At 43.6% G+C, this 16,771-nt stretch overlaps 7 protein-coding genes across 7 annotated transcripts; 4 read left to right on the top strand and 3 right to left on the bottom strand.

Annotated features, from left to right (window-relative positions):
- Window positions 1–3,337: 3,337 nt before the first annotated feature.
- Window positions 3,338–3,772, top strand: LOC128709153 (V-type proton ATPase subunit e 2-like). Its single transcript, XM_053804138.1, has 3 exons — window positions 3,338–3,435; window positions 3,508–3,555; window positions 3,631–3,772. Exons 1-3 carry the CDS (start codon window positions 3,338–3,340, stop codon window positions 3,770–3,772), a joined length of 288 nt encoding a protein of 95 aa, XP_053660113.1.
- Window positions 3,773–4,399: 627 nt separating this feature from the next.
- Window positions 4,400–5,907, top strand: LOC128709150 (probable proline--tRNA ligase, mitochondrial). Its single transcript, XM_053804136.1, has 3 exons — window positions 4,400–4,492; window positions 4,559–4,822; window positions 4,885–5,907. The coding sequence occupies exons 1-3, from the start codon at window positions 4,400–4,402 to the stop codon at window positions 5,905–5,907; spliced, it is 1,380 nt and encodes a 459-aa protein (XP_053660111.1).
- A 23-nt stretch (window positions 5,908–5,930) lies between these two features.
- LOC128709151 (uncharacterized) lies at window positions 5,931–6,853 on the bottom strand. The gene is made up of 3 exons (XM_053804137.1): window positions 6,707–6,853; window positions 6,514–6,633; window positions 5,931–6,449 (listed from the first exon to the last, which is right to left on the bottom strand). The coding sequence occupies exons 1-3, from the start codon at window positions 6,851–6,853 to the stop codon at window positions 5,931–5,933; spliced, it is 786 nt and encodes a 261-aa protein (XP_053660112.1).
- A 319-nt stretch (window positions 6,854–7,172) lies between these two features.
- Window positions 7,173–8,459, top strand: LOC128708549 (leucine-rich repeat protein 1). The gene has a single exon (XM_053803526.1). It carries the CDS (start codon window positions 7,173–7,175, stop codon window positions 8,457–8,459), a length of 1,287 nt encoding a protein of 428 aa, XP_053659501.1.
- A 396-nt stretch (window positions 8,460–8,855) lies between these two features.
- LOC128707624 (60S acidic ribosomal protein P0) lies at window positions 8,856–10,093 on the bottom strand. The gene is made up of 2 exons (XM_053802583.1): window positions 10,040–10,093; window positions 8,856–9,749 (listed from the first exon to the last, which is right to left on the bottom strand). The coding sequence occupies exons 1-2, from the start codon at window positions 10,091–10,093 to the stop codon at window positions 8,856–8,858; spliced, it is 948 nt and encodes a 315-aa protein (XP_053658558.1).
- Window positions 10,094–12,240: 2,147 nt separating this feature from the next.
- Window positions 12,241–14,065, bottom strand: LOC128707322 (uncharacterized). Its single transcript, XM_053802274.1, has 3 exons — window positions 14,050–14,065; window positions 13,202–13,974; window positions 12,241–13,122 (listed from the first exon to the last, which is right to left on the bottom strand). The coding sequence occupies exons 1-3, from the start codon at window positions 14,063–14,065 to the stop codon at window positions 12,241–12,243; spliced, it is 1,671 nt and encodes a 556-aa protein (XP_053658249.1).
- A 613-nt stretch (window positions 14,066–14,678) lies between these two features.
- On the top strand, window positions 14,679–16,231 carry LOC128719985 (transcription factor grauzone-like). Its single transcript, XM_053813629.1, has 2 exons — window positions 14,679–14,786; window positions 14,870–16,231. The coding sequence occupies exons 1-2, from the start codon at window positions 14,679–14,681 to the stop codon at window positions 16,229–16,231; spliced, it is 1,470 nt and encodes a 489-aa protein (XP_053669604.1).
- Window positions 16,232–16,771: the final 540 nt, after the last annotated feature.

Raw genomic sequence — 16,771 nt, 5'->3', positions numbered from 1 at the left:
AACGTTGTTGATGATCAGGCATCTGCTTACAGACCCACGTGTAAACAGGCCCACCGTATCGTCGAGTTTTGCTCTGAGAATGGTTTTGATTACCTTAATACATTTAGATGCTTCCTCAACAACTACGAAATGCAGATGGATCAATAAATTTGCTAAAACAATACAAAAAAAACCATTCCTAAACTCGTTCAGACACTGCTGCCGATCCATTGGTCACCAGAAGACACAACACGGTGGAATTCCGAAACGTTATGTTGTTTACGAAGATGAAGAAGACAATTTGAAAAGAAACCGGCTTAAAACCGGCCAAAGCTTGACCACCCGAAAGGGGTTTGTAGGAGATGGGAAGGGTTCAACCTCACGCAATCCTCGAGAGTGAGAGGGTTTTTGTAGGCGCGCAACCACGTTTACTCGATTTACTCCCCAATTTTTTCGCCGAACTGTAGCGCATATCCTACACAGAGACGAGCCCGTTTTATGAGTGTGTTTTTTTTTCCACCAAAATACCTTTCACATCCTAACAAGTTTCCGTGGGATAATTGTATCCTTCGTGCAAACTGTTCAATCACTGAAAAATGTAGGTCCGAAAGAACTCGGAGCAGAAGAAGGTTGAGTAGTTACAATCTCGGGTGGTGCGTATTATTGGTGAGTTTTAATGCTGTTGTTGTTTTGGAACCGCGAAACGATATGCAATTTCGCCATCGCGGCAGAACAGATCCGATCGGAAAGGAGATGAGAACGCAAACGGATCATCCACCACGAACCAGTCTCATCCAGATCAAACTAGTCTTTGGTGCTTGAGAAGGAAAGACGAAAAACCCCGGGCTTTACCATTACGGTATGACCCTCTTTTGTTAGGTTTAACCTTGGGAGGCCCTGTAATGCGTCGATTGACATCTCGTTTTTCGTGGATTTTTATTTGAACCCTACAATTGAGCTGTGTTGTGTAGCAATCACGGGGGCCTGTTTTTATGCGGTACGTACTTCAATCACAAACGCTCTGTTTATTCGGTACAAACATTAATAATTCTCCATTCAACCTGAAGCTGGTCACAACTATATCTACATTTAGCGGCAAACACGTGTACCACGGTCCGTATACGGTTTGCCACACACCCGTTCGCGAAGCCACATAGAAAATCACCATCATTACGAATCGCTAAATGAAACGGTTCTACCACATCAAAATGGTAGAATATAATGCCAAAACAACCATGCACAACAAAACGAGCTAATTATGGGACGGTCATATTCCAATGTTCAACAGCATTTGGATGATGAGTAGTGGGAAAAAAAAAACGATCACAATTCGGTACGGTAGAAGTCGCGCGATCGCGATCGTGTGCGTACAAGATTATAGCCAACCTGTTAGTTATTTCACTACAACCGGAGGAGGAAGAATGATGCCAAGGATCAGAGGATCATCAAACCGGCTAACCATGAACTGGTCCCAGTTCGAACATCGTTTGTCAGAACCATTCCGGACAGCACGCTCGATGTCATTTCTAGCCGTTTTGTCTTAGGAATGTGGTTTAAGCGTTTAGGCACTTTCACTAATTATCACTTACCGTGCGGGCAAGGGCAAACAGTTGAGGGAAGTTTCGTTCTCCGTGTTACAGTTCTACTTCCCAAAGCCTGCAGGTTGATAGAACCTTCTCATTAGCCTCTAGGCCTAACTCACTACAGTTCGGTTGAGGGTTTCGTTCCACTACCACAAACCACGTCCTGTTGAACATGCGCATGTGCGCACGTGGCTGCAAAATGCGTCACTCGCGTTCCTTCTGCGTTACCGTAAAGAACGCACAAAACTAATACCACAAATGCAAAGTGCCGAAACCGTTTTCGATATAGGAGCGAAGCTTTTCGAACCTGTTCGCCTCGACGTCTGGAACGATACAGCGCACAAAACCGCCAGCCGGTGGGGTAACAAAACAAACCTCCAGCAGCGGAACCGTTTGGCGTGTTGTGTTCGTGAATGGAAGGCTTACGGTGATGGATTGCGTGGCGTGGTCGCGGGGTACTCTCGCGATCCAAGAGAGAACTTGATATTTTCGTTATGGTTCTTCATCCTTTTTTTTGTCCACTTCTGCTCTAATGTTAGAGCAAACGTGTAGGATAACATAAATTTAGCATGATCACGAAAGGAGTTTACGTTATTGTATGATAAAGGTAAAATCCAGTACTGCCGTTAGGATCAATGGGTATATGAATTTTGCGTAATTTACGAGATATCTTCAAATCCTTCGGAAACACGTATTAATTTAAGAACAATAATCTTTAAAAATAAAATCCACCCATGTAGGCTTTGTGAATAATTCTTTGCAGTGCATCTTATTTTTTCTTAAGAATAATCGTATCAAACCGCCTGAGGGTTTGCTTCAATTTAAACCCCCTCAATGTAGGATCAAATCGCAACTGGATCAACATTGTCCCGACTGTCCTGTAGTGCGCATAAAATAGTCATACAAACAATCTAATAAATATTCTGAAACAACCTAACACACTTCCTCTTTACGGGTTTAAAGCCGGCATGTGGTTTTGTCCACCTTCAATTTCCTTAATAGACTTCTTAGCAGTTGGCTTTGTGGTCTTAATGGGACGTAATTTTGTTGCTGTTGCAATATACATTCGTTGGCCTGATTTGATACAAGCACTGTTTATCATAATACACACACACACACTGCACAACATGAATAAATTAATGGCTAGGAGGTATGGATTAGTGGCACTGATTTTGCTTAAGGATGAAACACATAGTTAAACGTTATTTTAAACGAAGAACGGGTTTCAGACGACTTAATTCACCAGAATGCTACAATTTGATGCTACACAGAGCAATTCAGTCTCGCGCGGTTGCTAACGATCGTACCGATCATTCCTTTCCTGCATGATCATTAGCTCAGTAGGGTAACTTTTCAGCCAACATATGAAAGCAAACTTTAAACAGTAAAGTGCACATGTTACGCGAAGTATTCTCACCTATGCCGTGGCCATTAAACGTATTCTGTAAGGTAATCCATTCCAACGCGACACGGCTTTTTCCTTCGTTTCACGTAGCACAGCACAGCAAATGAAGTGTGCAAAAACAAATTCTCCGAAAAACAAACGCTAAAATAAACTTTTCTCCCAGGTGGCATATATTGACAGTTGACAAACCGAGTTCAGAGTGACAGCTAGCAAGAAAAACACAATTCCGTGACGTCATTGTTCAGGTCTGTCATGTGATATTTTTCTCTTCGCATCTCGAACACCACCGAGAAAATCGATCGATCCCGTGCGGGGTAAATAGTGGATTTTCTGGTTGCTAAAATATCCCCAAGCTTTCCCGGATACTACCATGGGTGCTTCAGCGCTGCCGATCATCATTTTCTCCGCCATCTTCGGTGTGGTTGGCATTGTGCTGCCGATTGTTGCGCCCAAGGGCCCGAACCGTGGGTACGTATCCTTCGTTCATCACGGGTGAGGAAATGTTTGTGATTCATATTGTCCGTATGTCCTTCTGTACAGGATCGTTCAGTGCGTGCTTATATTGACGGCGGCAACGTGCTGGTTATTGTAAGTAGTTCAACAAAGTATCTTCGGTGCATCATGATTAATCACATCATTCTTTTGTATCACCCCTCCTACCAGCTGGCTGTGTTGTTACATGGCCCAGATGAATCCTCTGATCGGTCCGAAACTGCACCAGAATACGATTCTGATTATGGCACGTGAGTGGGGCAATGCACTGCCCGATATGGATGGTTATCAACCTGAACATACGGATCACTAATCGGTTGCACAGCCACAACAGGCGTATAACATCAAACGCCGAAGCTTAAGATCCACTCGGTGGAAACATTCCCATCTTTACTGCTAGAGCGAACAAATTCCGTGTACACCTTGGTAGGTTTTCATCAAACAGCATTAAAGAACCTAGCATGGTACGTTAAATACTTTCCTGCCTGTGTGACCTTCATAAGAAATGGGGGGTCTTTCTGTTAAGCACCCTAATCCAAAATTAAGTACATTTCATTCAACCACTGCTGGCTCCCTTTCGTTCAGATACCTTTGGAAGGTGAAGATGTATAGTTTGTTGTGTTTTATTCGTTTCTGCTGGTATGATTTACCCCAGAAAGATGTATTATATGAATAAAGTAACCTAAATCCCAAAGCTGTTAGCGAACAAAAATAGAAAATAAATTTTACTTTCCCCATGAAAGAAAATCATAAATTGAAAGTTACGATTTTTTTCAAACACGCACCGAAGATGTTATCTAGAAAATATTCCTTTGACATGTGATATGTCTGGGACACAGCTGTGACGTATTGCCGAGGAACCTTTGTTTGTTTACATTTTTGCACCGATGCTTTCAGTGTTTGGCCGTCGTAGTTCCTCAAGCGGCGAGAAAGATAAACGATGCAAAGGATTTCAAAATTGTTTCAACCAGCTTTAATTACCCCGAAAAATGCCACTATTAAATCACAGGACATTACTTCTAAAAGTCAACGGGTATTCGTACTGCTGCACTAATTAACCGTATATTGCGTTTTTTAAATCAAGTTATTGTTTTTCTAGCTCATGCTGGAACAAGGGCTCATCAGGCAGGCAGGAAATGGGACGTTTTACCTATTACCGCTCCTACAACGATGTCTGCAGAAAGCAATCAATCTAGTCGACCGGCATATGGAAGAGATTGGAGCACAAAAGCTAACACTTCCATTGTTAACATCGGCGGAACTATGGAGGAAAAGTGGTCGCTTAGGTTCGAGCGATAATGGAACGCCAACAGAGCTGTTGCAAACTACCGATCGTCACGGAAAGGTGCAAATACTGGGACCGGTAAGTTTATACATAATTGGAAACTATCCACTTGCAGCTTCTGTATTTGTTCGTTTTTGCAGACCCACGAAGAATCAATAACGTCGCTGCTTGCAGCCATAGCACCGGTTACCTATCGTCAGTTTCCACTCCGGCTGTACCAAATATCGACCAAATTCCGGGATGAAATGAAGCCTCGGTTTGGGTTGATGCGTGCGAAAGAGTTCCTCATGAAGGATCTGTACACGTTCGACGTCGATCGTGCCCACTGTCGGGAAACGTACGAAGAAGTGAACGAAGTGTACGGCAGACTGTTTAGCGAAATAGGAGTCCCATTCGTTAAGGTAGCCGGAGACAGCGGAACGATGGGTGGTTCGGTTTCACACGAGTATCACTTCCCCAGCGAGTTGGGAGAAGACCAATTGATTCAATGTACCCGATGCGGTATGCATTCGAACGCCGAGCTGTTTCCCACATTAGCCCAACGATGTAAAAGTTGTAACGGAAGCGAAACTCTCGAACAGCAGCCAGGCATAGAGGTGGCACATGCTTTCATCCTCGAGGATCGATACACAAAGACACTGGGTGCAACGTGTCTGCAACCTAATGGCAAACCTATGCCCTTACAGATGGGATGCTACGGTATCGGAGTTACCCGTCTAATTGCCGCCTCTATTGAGGTCCTTTCCAACGAGAAGGAAATAAGATGGCCAGCTCTCTTAGCACCGTACCATGTTTGCATCATTACCCCAAAGGCGGGCAGTAAGGAGGAATCGCAAGCGTCTCCGTTGATTGGAAAACTATACAACGATTTGCAAATGATGAAGCACTGTAAAGGAGAAGTCATAGTGGATGATCGGACGCAGCTTACCATTGGCAAACGGTTGCTAGATGCACGGAAAATGGGCTATCCAATCATCGTGATCGTAGGCTCGAAAGCCATGCACGAGGAGATTCTAGAGGTGCACAATTTAACCACGGCCGAAGAGCTAAATCTATCCTACGGTGAAACCTTGACCACCATCGGTGCAACTCTATCGCCAGCTAGTAAGAAACAAATCGGGCGAACACAAAACCATGATAACAAAGTTGCCCAAGAACTGTAACATAGTGTGGCGAGTGTTGTTTATTAGACAAATTCCTGTAACAATCCGCTAACCCGGGTCAGAAAGTATGCCTTTACAATAAACGCTAAAATTACGATCGAACAAGACCGAGATCGCGCACACTCACTTACGACCGAGTGCATCTGGACGAGCGATATTACAAAGTACATCAGCACTAGTATGATATGGATGGCCATACACGTCTCGGTAGAGCTCTCCCGCCAGATGCTGATGGGGATGAACATAAATTTTCCGATGCTTGCTAGAATAACACCGTGCAATAACATGTACGGATAGCTATTTCCATTCCCCGTCACCTTCGGCACAGTGCGATATAGGACGCGTGTGAATAAATAAATAAAACCATACAACAGCAAAAATCCCACCACGAAATGGATCGTCGAGAGATAAAACCCTTTCTCGGACAGGAAAGGATCGTTCACGCGCGATCGATAGCTGATGCTCGTTATGCCGCGGAATGCATCCGACCAGAAGCAGTAGGCTTCCAGCAGTATAAGAACGCAGCCGATTTTCCAAAGATTCTGAAAAGGTAGATACCGTAGGTAGATAATCGGTCGAACTTGCCATTTTCCAAGGAGTGCTTACCTTACAATCGGAGTTATATAAAATATGTCGATATGCGGGTTTCGAAAGCAGAATTAAGTCGATCAGTATGATAAGCACCTCAAATTCTATGTACTTGTCTGCTGGTTTTTTGCACTTCTCCTGAAAAAAAAATCATTGTCAAGCCTCGGATCGAGCATTATGTTTCGCTGATATGTGCATGTTTCGTACTTACGCATTCTATCATTTTCCATGCTGTTGAGCTGATCTGACGATACAATCCTGAAACAGGACGACCACAGTTGATGCATACGAACTTTTTCTCACCCGGTTGATGCTTCAGAAGATCAAAATATCCTTGAAATGGTAGTGATAATTTCATCTTTATTTCCTTAACCAATTGATTTCTTCTCCTTCTACAGCCGTATTAGGATGTGTCTTCCTACGTTCCTTTGGGTTGATTGGAAAATCCCATGTTAACACGTTCACTTTCGCATTTGTTCAACCTTCCGGCTAGGTATTCTTTAATCGACTACGAGCTGTTTTGTTGCTTTGATGAAAACGTACAGTGCAACTGTCACTCGCTGTCAATGTGAAATTGGCGCAAACACAATCGAAAGCAGAGTGTTCTGAGCTGAATAGCTTCCGGAAAAAACTGCAGAAACAAATTAATCCCGCATGTGTCCTACCGATTACCGGAAATGAAGCTAATTTGTGAAACCTGCACCATTAACCGTACCGTGCCGGGAGGTAAACGAGCGTTCCTGAAAACAATCCTTGCCATCGGAAAAGGTTCCGAACGCAAGGGGGATGAAACGAAAATCATGCTAATCACGAGTAGCAACAAAAGTGGCACCAAGTACAACGTACTAAACAACATAACCAAAATATTCACCCGGTTCCTGGATGAGGGAAAGGTTACAATTTCGTTCATTACCCCCGCACACGATGTACAGATCAAAAGTGATAAAGTACAGCTGATGGCATTTTTGAAGGTGCTGAAACTGGTGCTCACTGGCGGTGGTAAACTGGCAAACTCGTCCCACTCCATTATGGATCCCTGCCCACCATCAGTGCCGCTTCGATTACCTTGCCTTACGGTCGGTAAGAAAAAATCATCTATTTTAGACTCACCGAGTGTCCTGTCCACCAAGTGTATAATAACGAATCGCAAGGATTACCCAGCAAAAGGATTTTCCCGACTGCTCGTAACGTTGCAGATTTCCGACATTAAGCTTACGCGCTTCGACTCGAAAATATTGCTGTTGCAGAAGCTGAGGAACTTAAGTTTATCGAAAAACTGTATCCGAACTCTACCGCGCACGCTTGGCCAGCTGCGTCTCAATGAACTCGATATATCCGGCAATAATTTGGCTGACTGCAAATGGGAGTGGTTGCTTGAGTCGAACATACAATCATCACTGGTCCTGCTGAACATTTCCGACAACGGGTTGCCCTTTCTGCCAATTAATGTGATACATGCGAGCCAATTGGAGGTACTGACAGCGGATAACAATCACATCCGCAAACTACCATTTGCGCTTTGCAACCTGAGCCGGTTGCGGATTCTCTCGCTGGCGAGTAACTGCATCGATGCTGTACCGGAAAGCTTTTCCAGATTGCGACTGGACCGGATAGATCTATCAGGAAACGAGCTGCACTCACAAGGGGCGACTGTGCAGGATTTGCGGATGAACGCGTCGGACACGCAACACCACCAGCCATCCAGCCTGTTTGAACTAGCCGCACGCACAGTGATCTTTAAGAAAATCCCATACACGTTTCCGGGGAAGATTCCATTCACCGTGCTCGAGCTGTTGCGTCGTGCGCCTCTCTGCAGCTGTGGCCGACCGTGCTTTCAATCAAAGGTGTACCTCCGTACGAAAGTGCTTAAGCTAAACTGTTCCTGCATGGTCATTAACTCCAACCATCAGCTATGGGCAGATTGTGTGTATTGCAGTGAAAAGTGCTTGCGGAGACTTTACTAATGATTTTGACCTTAGTTTAATACATAATTTTATACTCACGATGATTGAACACGTTTTCTTTCGCGGTAGATTTGAAAGAATAATCACCCTATTTTTTATTACCGAATTGCCTCTTGCGATGCAATTCAGCTTTTCTCGTAGATTTTTATTGTTTTCTCTAAATGGTTTAGCAGAAAAATACGTATTTTGATACGTAACAAAGAAAAGTCAGCGTGTCGCCATCGGGCCGTCCCCAGCCTTGGCGAGTATACGCCGCATTTACAACGCCCGTGCCAAAGTAGATATAGCTCCGAAACCACCACACGTGGGAATAACACGAACAGCTCCATATACCACAGGCACAAGTATGCACCCATCGGAGATGGAGTAGCCGCCCTCAATTCGTCGCTGTCGAAATTAATCGAACAGACCGAAGCCCATATCTTCATCCTCGGATTCGGACTCTTCCTTCTTTTCCTCGGCCTTCGCTGCTGGGGCAGCGGCGGAAGCAGCCGGAGCAGCTGCAGCCGAAGCACTGGCGAACTTGCTCGGATCCTTGATGAACTCCTTGACCGTTTCGGCCTCCTTGAACTCAACCTCGGTAACGGCGGCGATGGCCAGCAGGTTGCGGAAACCGTTGGCAATGCTGTGCGGTACCGAAGCCAACGTCGGGTAACCGATCTGGAGCGAAACGGCAGCCAGATTGGCAACTCCGGCCTGGAACTTGGCGCGCAGATCCTCCGCCTTGATGTCGAGAATTTCGGGCGAGAAGATCGAACCGGAATCGTACACCTGCTGGATCTGCAGACCGTACGAGAACGGCGAGATGTTCAGCATGTTCAACAGCGTGGCTTCCGAAGCGCCGACCTTGTCGCCCGGCTTCAGGATCGGCACGTCGTTGATGATTTCAATCGTACCCTTCGAAATCTTGGTCGGGATGGACAGAGCCTGGAAGAAGGAGGTTTTCTCCGGTCCAAGACCAGTGTTCTGGGCCGGGATGACGACCTCCAGCGGAGCGATGGCACCGGCACGAGCCGGGGCACGCACCTTGCTCTCAGTCAGCTTGTCGCGGACCTCGGCCAGATCGCCCTTCGTAAATACGAAGCCAACGTTGCCCTTGATGTGGTTGAGTAGCTTCTCCAAGTTCTGGTTGTTCTCCAGATGTCCACGGATGGCCTTGCGCATCATGGTGTTTTTGCCCATCAGCACCACGGCCGATCCGCGGAGCGACATACGGATGGTTTGCATCTGACGGGAACCGACATTGTCAGCACCGACGATGAAGCATCTCGGGTATTCGTCGAGCAATTGCTGTGAAAAAAAACACATGTCTTAAATCATACCGACCAACCGATTTGTGAGGTTATGTTCAAACAGGGGTGCATAAGTGCGGTCGAATTAACGCATCAGACCAGATTATTTGAAGCATTTATCGCACAGCCAAATCTCCTGGGTTCAGCTTTGTTCAAGCAAGGAGCAGCATGTACGCATATTACAGAGTTTTGATCATCATGTAGCGTAAATTCGACACATAACCAGTCACCACCATGATAACATCGGCCTGCACGCACCTACTGCTCGTCACCTTCAGTTATACGTACCACGACTTTCAGGAAATAGTTGGATTTCCAGGTAGCTTTGTCCTCCCTACCCATCTTGATGTGATAATAGGGACTTCGTAAAGAAATTTAAGAACTACAAAGGACGAAAAGCAACATTCTATTAGATATTGACAACCATTACCACGTGGAAGTACGGTAGAGCATTGAAAGCTTTTTGCAGTCACATTTCCAATGAGCGAAAACAGTCCTCAAGTTAAAATGATTTCATTAGCTTCGACGAACAAATGAAATAAAAAAAGAACCTAATTTTACAGGAAATCCATTAAATTAACACAAAATTAGCTCTTACCAAAGCGAAAGCTATTGACAGATCGGCGTCTGCGGACCAAATGGACGAATTGAACTGAGGCCATCCCTACTGATTCATTTCGGATCGGGGAACGAACAGTTCCGGAACGGAACAAATGATTCAAATATAATGGCGTATAGCAACTAAAACCGTTACACCATTATTCTTATAGCAAATGTACGTTTGCTACATAAACTGTAGAAAATGTATTGGAGCAAACCAATTTGAATTGTTTAAATAATTTTATTTCAATTCTACTAAATTATCTGCACATTCTTAACTTGCTTTTCGTGCAATCACACATAGCAAGTTTCGTCGTATCTCACTGTCTTCTATCATATAAAAACCATAACCTGAACCATGTGTTTCAATTTTATTAATTTTATTGAACTCTGCTCTAACAATTTTCGTCAAGAACAATTGTAAACACTTTAACTTTAATCTTTACTATAGCATATAATCGTCGCAAACAAGCAACGCTAGAGAGATGTTCGATGTTCAACGTATTTTAAAACACGCGAACAAACACCAAAATACAACACGCCATCGCTTCACCTAATTTTGTTTTATAAAATCATGTTTACGATTCCGAACTTCAGTTGAGATATTTTCTTAAGCACGCTTAAGCGAGAGCAATTAGTAGTTGTTAGCAACAACGGTTAAAAGTTACATACCAACGGATTGTGCTGTTTGCTGTACATAGCTCGATGATGGGGATTTGTCCCGGGTTTAAATGTGAAGAATAACTCTGCAGAATTTTTTTTTATAGTTTTTTCGCCAGTTAACGAATCGAAAATTGTTTATAGGAGCTGTACTGCTATCGATTAAAGCGTGATTAAACTTTCTAGATGGTTTTAAATCTTCCCAGCATATGCATTGGCAACGGCGGATCATTGTGAACCAACAGACGATAAATGCAGTATTTAAATGCTTTTAAATTTAAATGCAATATTTTCAAAGCAGCTTTTTGGCCTAGACTATTGGGCGCTGCCAGGAGAACTGTTTGGAGTGATGAACGATCCACTACTGTTAGATAGTATTTTAAAATTAAAGCTTTATCCTTCTCTGCGAACTGGAACAGTGGTCGTTCGGTTCGTTAATATTGTGCTGTTTGCATTGTCCTGTCCTGTGAAGGGTTTTTGATAGTCTTTTGGGCCGGATCCGACGAATGGAAAAGGTTCGCACCATCGGTTTACTACTTCCTTGTGTAAGGATTTCACTTCCGTGGCAAGATCATCAGATGATCGTTTCATTTAACATGCTAGGGATTGTCATTCGTTTGGAATCGGATATAGGGAGCCGTGGCGTTAGTTCACAGTACGAGTGTAAGGATAAATGATATTTCAATTTTACAATGCGCGCCTGTGTTGGTCGTAACTTTGTTGACAGGGACACATTGTTTTGGGCAAAGTTCTGTGTGTATAAAAACAAACCAAAATCACGGTCACTATAATATTAACTATTTGTAGTTTTTGTGTTGCTAGTTTCATAGTTTCTGTTGTTCACTTCACAACCATTGTATGCGTGTGTGTGTTGCCTTTTTAAATAGAATGAAATCTATGAGTTCCTGTTTTTATCCAGCTCAGCGTATTACCTCTCCTGCGTACAGCTCAGCCGCTGTATGGTTAGCATTTGGTAAAACGACATCGAACCACATGTTTGGTCAGAAATATTAGCAGATAAATACGTGTACGTGACGTTCTGTGTCTAAGTATATAATCATCGAAAATTTAAAGCTTTCATTTCTTTATCCATTTACCCTACGTGCGTAAGTGGGGTCGCTTTTTGTTGGATTGGAGAGTTTCCGATTGCATTTTATTACATCGTTTCGCTTGCGTGCAACTCTTCCCCATTTGCGATTTTAACTGATTAGTATCAGTATTCCTACCTGCTAGTTAAGTGTATACTTTAGAACCTTGTTCAAAACCTCAATATTGATAAACAACGAACGCACGTCTTTCGGATCACGGCGGCAGACAAACTTTCCGTTAATTGTTTGCCCTTCCTTGACCGGTACCGGTTCCTCCAGGTAGAAAATTGTCTGCTTCCAGTGGGTCGGCCGTGAGTATGGCGATGTCGAAAATTCGATGTGTTCCGGTAGTTCAAAAAATGTGTCAAAGTAACCAATCAATGCGGTCAGCTGCGTATCTCGCTTCACTTTCAGCTCAAACTCATAGCTAAAATTAGGACAGTCTACGTCTACTTCCATCAGGTCAAAGTTTGCAATAATATTCGCGTTTGTGATGATGTGCTCCGGCTTGCACACTTCGACCGTTGCTTCCCGGAGCACCTCCTTCTTCATGCACGACATATCGAACCCGTACACGTTCTTCCAAAAGCCGATAAATTCATTGTGCCGCTCAAGATCACCGTATCCGGCGATGCTGATGTTACAACGGTTAGGCAATATTAAACCACCATCCCGGAGGTACTGTTTGCGAGCATATATTACACTGTCCATCATACCCTCGAACAGCAAAAAGTAACCCATCCATTCGGACACAATGATATCGACCTTTGCTACCGGCAGTTCGGTGTCCTCCAGCCGCCCTTTCACGAACCGTATGTTGTCGATGTTGTTCTTACGCACGATGTCCATCGCCTGGTAAATGATATCCGACTGATCGACAGAAATTACCTCCTTTGCTCCAGCTTTCGATGCGAACATCGATAGAATGGCCGTACCGCATCCCAAATCAAGCACCGTTTTATCCTTCATAATGTCGGTATTACGCAGGATCGCGTCCCGATAGCTCGAGGTGCGTACTTCATCCTACAAAAGCAAAACCGTATTATAAAATTCAGAATAGTAATAGCTACGTTTCGAAATTAATAACCAAAAGTCTACCTACACTCAACATATCATGATGAATTCCAAAGTGAGAGTACGTGTTAAAATAGCTCTGATCATCATCCACGGACACGCTGCTGACACAATGCTCGAGCTTGCGCTTGATCTGCTCTAACTTTTTATCGCCTCCAGGGCTATCTTCCTCGGCTTTACCATTCGGTTGCTGCTGTTCCGCCAGCACATTGCGAAAGCTTTCCTTCATTTTCTCTATACTGCTCGCGGCATGCTGCAGCAGGTTTTCCTTCTCACGAAGTTGCGCCGTTAGGTCATTAATTATTCCCTGTAGTTTGCGGTACTGGTCCGTGGTAAGCGTCATCGTATCCCCGATATCGTTCCCATTGTCTTTCTCTCCCGATACACCATTACCACCCGTACTACCACCACTGCCATTATTAAGCATAATTTCATCTAACTCGTCCAGATCGAACATCAACCAAGTTTCGTTCTCTACGGGTTGTAAATACTTATCATCAGCCCACGGTAAACTGCTTCCTGTAGCCGTTTTAAATAGTTCCGGGGATGGTTTTTCGCGCCGAATATAGTTGATCATTTTAATGTACGAATACTCGTCCAAATAAAACCTTCTTCGAACACCGGCAAGATCAAAATCGTGCTGCTGTTTGGCATGACGTATGGCTACCGTCATCGTTGGTGAGATAGTTTCACAGAACAAACATTTCACCGGATCGTTTTGTTCCTCGGCAATCTCCCATTCGTCGTCCTCCCCATTGGAATCATCTACCGTCGTGTCCATATCGCACAGCGGAGGGCAATCTGGAAAACCAATGTCTTATTAGTTGCTAGTACCAGTCTAGCCTAGGATGCAATTGCAGAGTAAATTTCTCTCACCTTCTTCATCACTCATTTTCAATAAGTTTACAATTAACTTACACTGGAAGCAACTGGTACAGCAAAATTTGATATGTAAAACAAGAGAAATACTAACAGAAAACCCTACCGAAGTTCGGTAATATTGGAAACAATATATCTACAAATATTTGCAACATGCAATCGACAGACAGCAGTGTATGATTAGGGAGAACGGCAAAAACCACACTCAAAAACACGATTCCGCAAGTGGATCGAACGAAAGGACCCAGCACCGAAATCACCGCACTGCGCACATGCTTTTGTTGTTGTTGCCACTGTACCGCGTTGTTTGACAGTTATTGTCAAATTACATGCTGCAGAAAACATGCAAATGATGCATATAGCATTTTCCGCTTGTATTACATGCTAATAAGTTTCGATAAATTAAAACTGCTCTGTTTGTTCTGCCGACTTATTGTCGTAACACTCGGGAAAGAGCGAAATAGGGAAAATCCCTATTTTTGCGAATTCCTTGTCAATACCACCATGTTTGCTAACTGTCAAAAAGCTATGAGCCGATGACAGTTTTACAACCACAATGGATTTTTGTTAACAAAATCTTCAAGACGCAAACAGCAAAGTGAAAGGATCGCAGAAAAGTTTCAAAAATGAATGAAAAGTGTCGCCTTTGTCTTTGCGGTTTGCCAAAAGGTACAGGAATATCTATTACGGACGAAGAATTGCAGAAGGAATTGGAGAATATCTTCTGTTTCGATGTAAGTGGGTGGTTCTGCAGGTTAGAAAAGTTTGCATTGTTGATACTGATGCTTAATGTATTTCTACTCTGTTTCCAATGAAGATTGTGTATGAAGAACAATTACCAACACATGTTTGCAAAACATGCCGGAACTCTGTATCGTACATATACTCCTACTCCCAGAAGATTCTAGAAAATCAGCAGCAATTGCTAGACGTAGCAAACAAAACCTTCCTACAACCAGCACAACAAATGAACATTGATGCTCTGTGCGATACCGTTTTGTCGGAGGAGGAAACACTGTCGAAGGAAAAATTTTGGCAAAAACAAGTTACGTTTAATGTCGTTCAACCTACTAATTTGATCAGTGCAAAGAACGGAGGAAGGCGAATCCTTGAAAGTAGCGATGAACATATCCTTGTGAAAGACGAAAATCAGCAGGATGAACCACAGCAGCGCAGGAAGGTTACGGTTGAAAAAAACGTCAGTGGAAATGCAAAAAAATCACGTGCAAAACAATGTGACTACGAAAAGATTATACAGGACTTTTTTAAACTTGAATGTGAGATCTGTTCAGCGTCACTAGACAGTTTTAGATCAGTACAGGACCACTACCGTGAAGAGCACAATACAAATGGGTATGTACGTTGCTGCGATAAACAGTACTTCATTCGGTCTTACTTGGTAGATCACATCGGAGCTCATCTGGGTTCAATCCGGTGTGAGATTTGCCAAAAGAGTTACAAAACCAAACGGTACCTTCAGCAGCATATGAGCGAAAATCACAGCCACGCGGAGGATAAACCTTTTAAATGCACCCAGTGTCGTATGACGTACTCAAAGGAGCATCTACTACGAGCACACATGCAGATGCACGTGAAACAACAATGCAAAGTTTGCCAAAAGGTGTTGTCTAACCGTAATTCACTCAAAGTACATATAGCTCAAGTTCACAGCGGCGATGGAATTCAGATTTGCGCCACGTGTGGTAAAATGTTTCGAACAAAACAGGCCATGGATCGGCACGTAAAGTTGTATCACCAACCCCAGCTGGTTAATTGGGAGCAGTGTGGACAGTGTGACAAGTGGTTTGACTGTAATCAAAACCTGAGGAAACACATCAGACTGATACACGACCAAAGGGGGTCTTTTCCATGCGATAAATGTACTCACCAGAGCATTACCCGGAGGGCACTGTCTCATCACAAAAACCGAATACACAAACAGAAGCAGCCGTTTGAGTGTGAACAATGTGGAAAAAAGCTCAATTCGAAGTTTAGCCTGCGTGAACACTTGGCAACACATTCAAATGTTCCGCTTTATTCCTGTGACTTCTGCGAGATCACGTTCAATTCGAATGCTAATAAATATAAGCATTACAAGAACAAACACTTGAAAGAATGGGAAGATCTGAAACAACAAAAACTAATGCAAAAAATGGCCACCGGTATCGTTAGCACATAATAGCACGTGGAAATGTGTATAATAGTGGGATGGCGCAGTGGAACCCTAGGATCAAGGTACAACATGTAATCTTCTTGACAAAACGGCTTACTGGGCCTTCTAATTTTTGACGCGACGACCTACTAGGTCATTTCTACCATTTCTTATTTTATCACGTAGCCGAATAGTCAGACCTTGTTACGGAGGAACGGTCCAAATGGGATTTTGTACTAGCCTGTCGAATGGGATCGCACACCATGTAATGAAGCAATTGAATTTAAATAAAGAAGTTTGAAATAAGCGCATTCCAAATAGGTCTCTTTACCGTTAATATCGTTTTTGTGAAGAATTGCGTTTTAGATAAGATTTATCTTCTGGCTATTTCCACAGCGTTCCATCCAGTTATTTGATGCGGGTCACTGCTACTGGTCTAAGATCTAAAATGTTCTTCATGGTTGTAAAGGTTCTTTCACTCAACTCGCATCCGGGTATGCCCTTGCAGGAATCGGAAATTAGCACAACAGTAAACAAAACAACGCGGCTGTTTAGGATTCTGGATTG

This window comes from Anopheles marshallii, chromosome 2 (assembly GCF_943734725.1).
Source record: "Anopheles marshallii chromosome 2, idAnoMarsDA_429_01, whole genome shotgun sequence".
Lineage (NCBI taxonomy): Eukaryota > Metazoa > Arthropoda > Insecta > Diptera > Culicidae > Anopheles > Anopheles marshallii.
The sequence above is the reverse complement of the archived record's forward strand: the minus strand, read 5'-3'. Positions and strand labels throughout refer to the sequence as shown.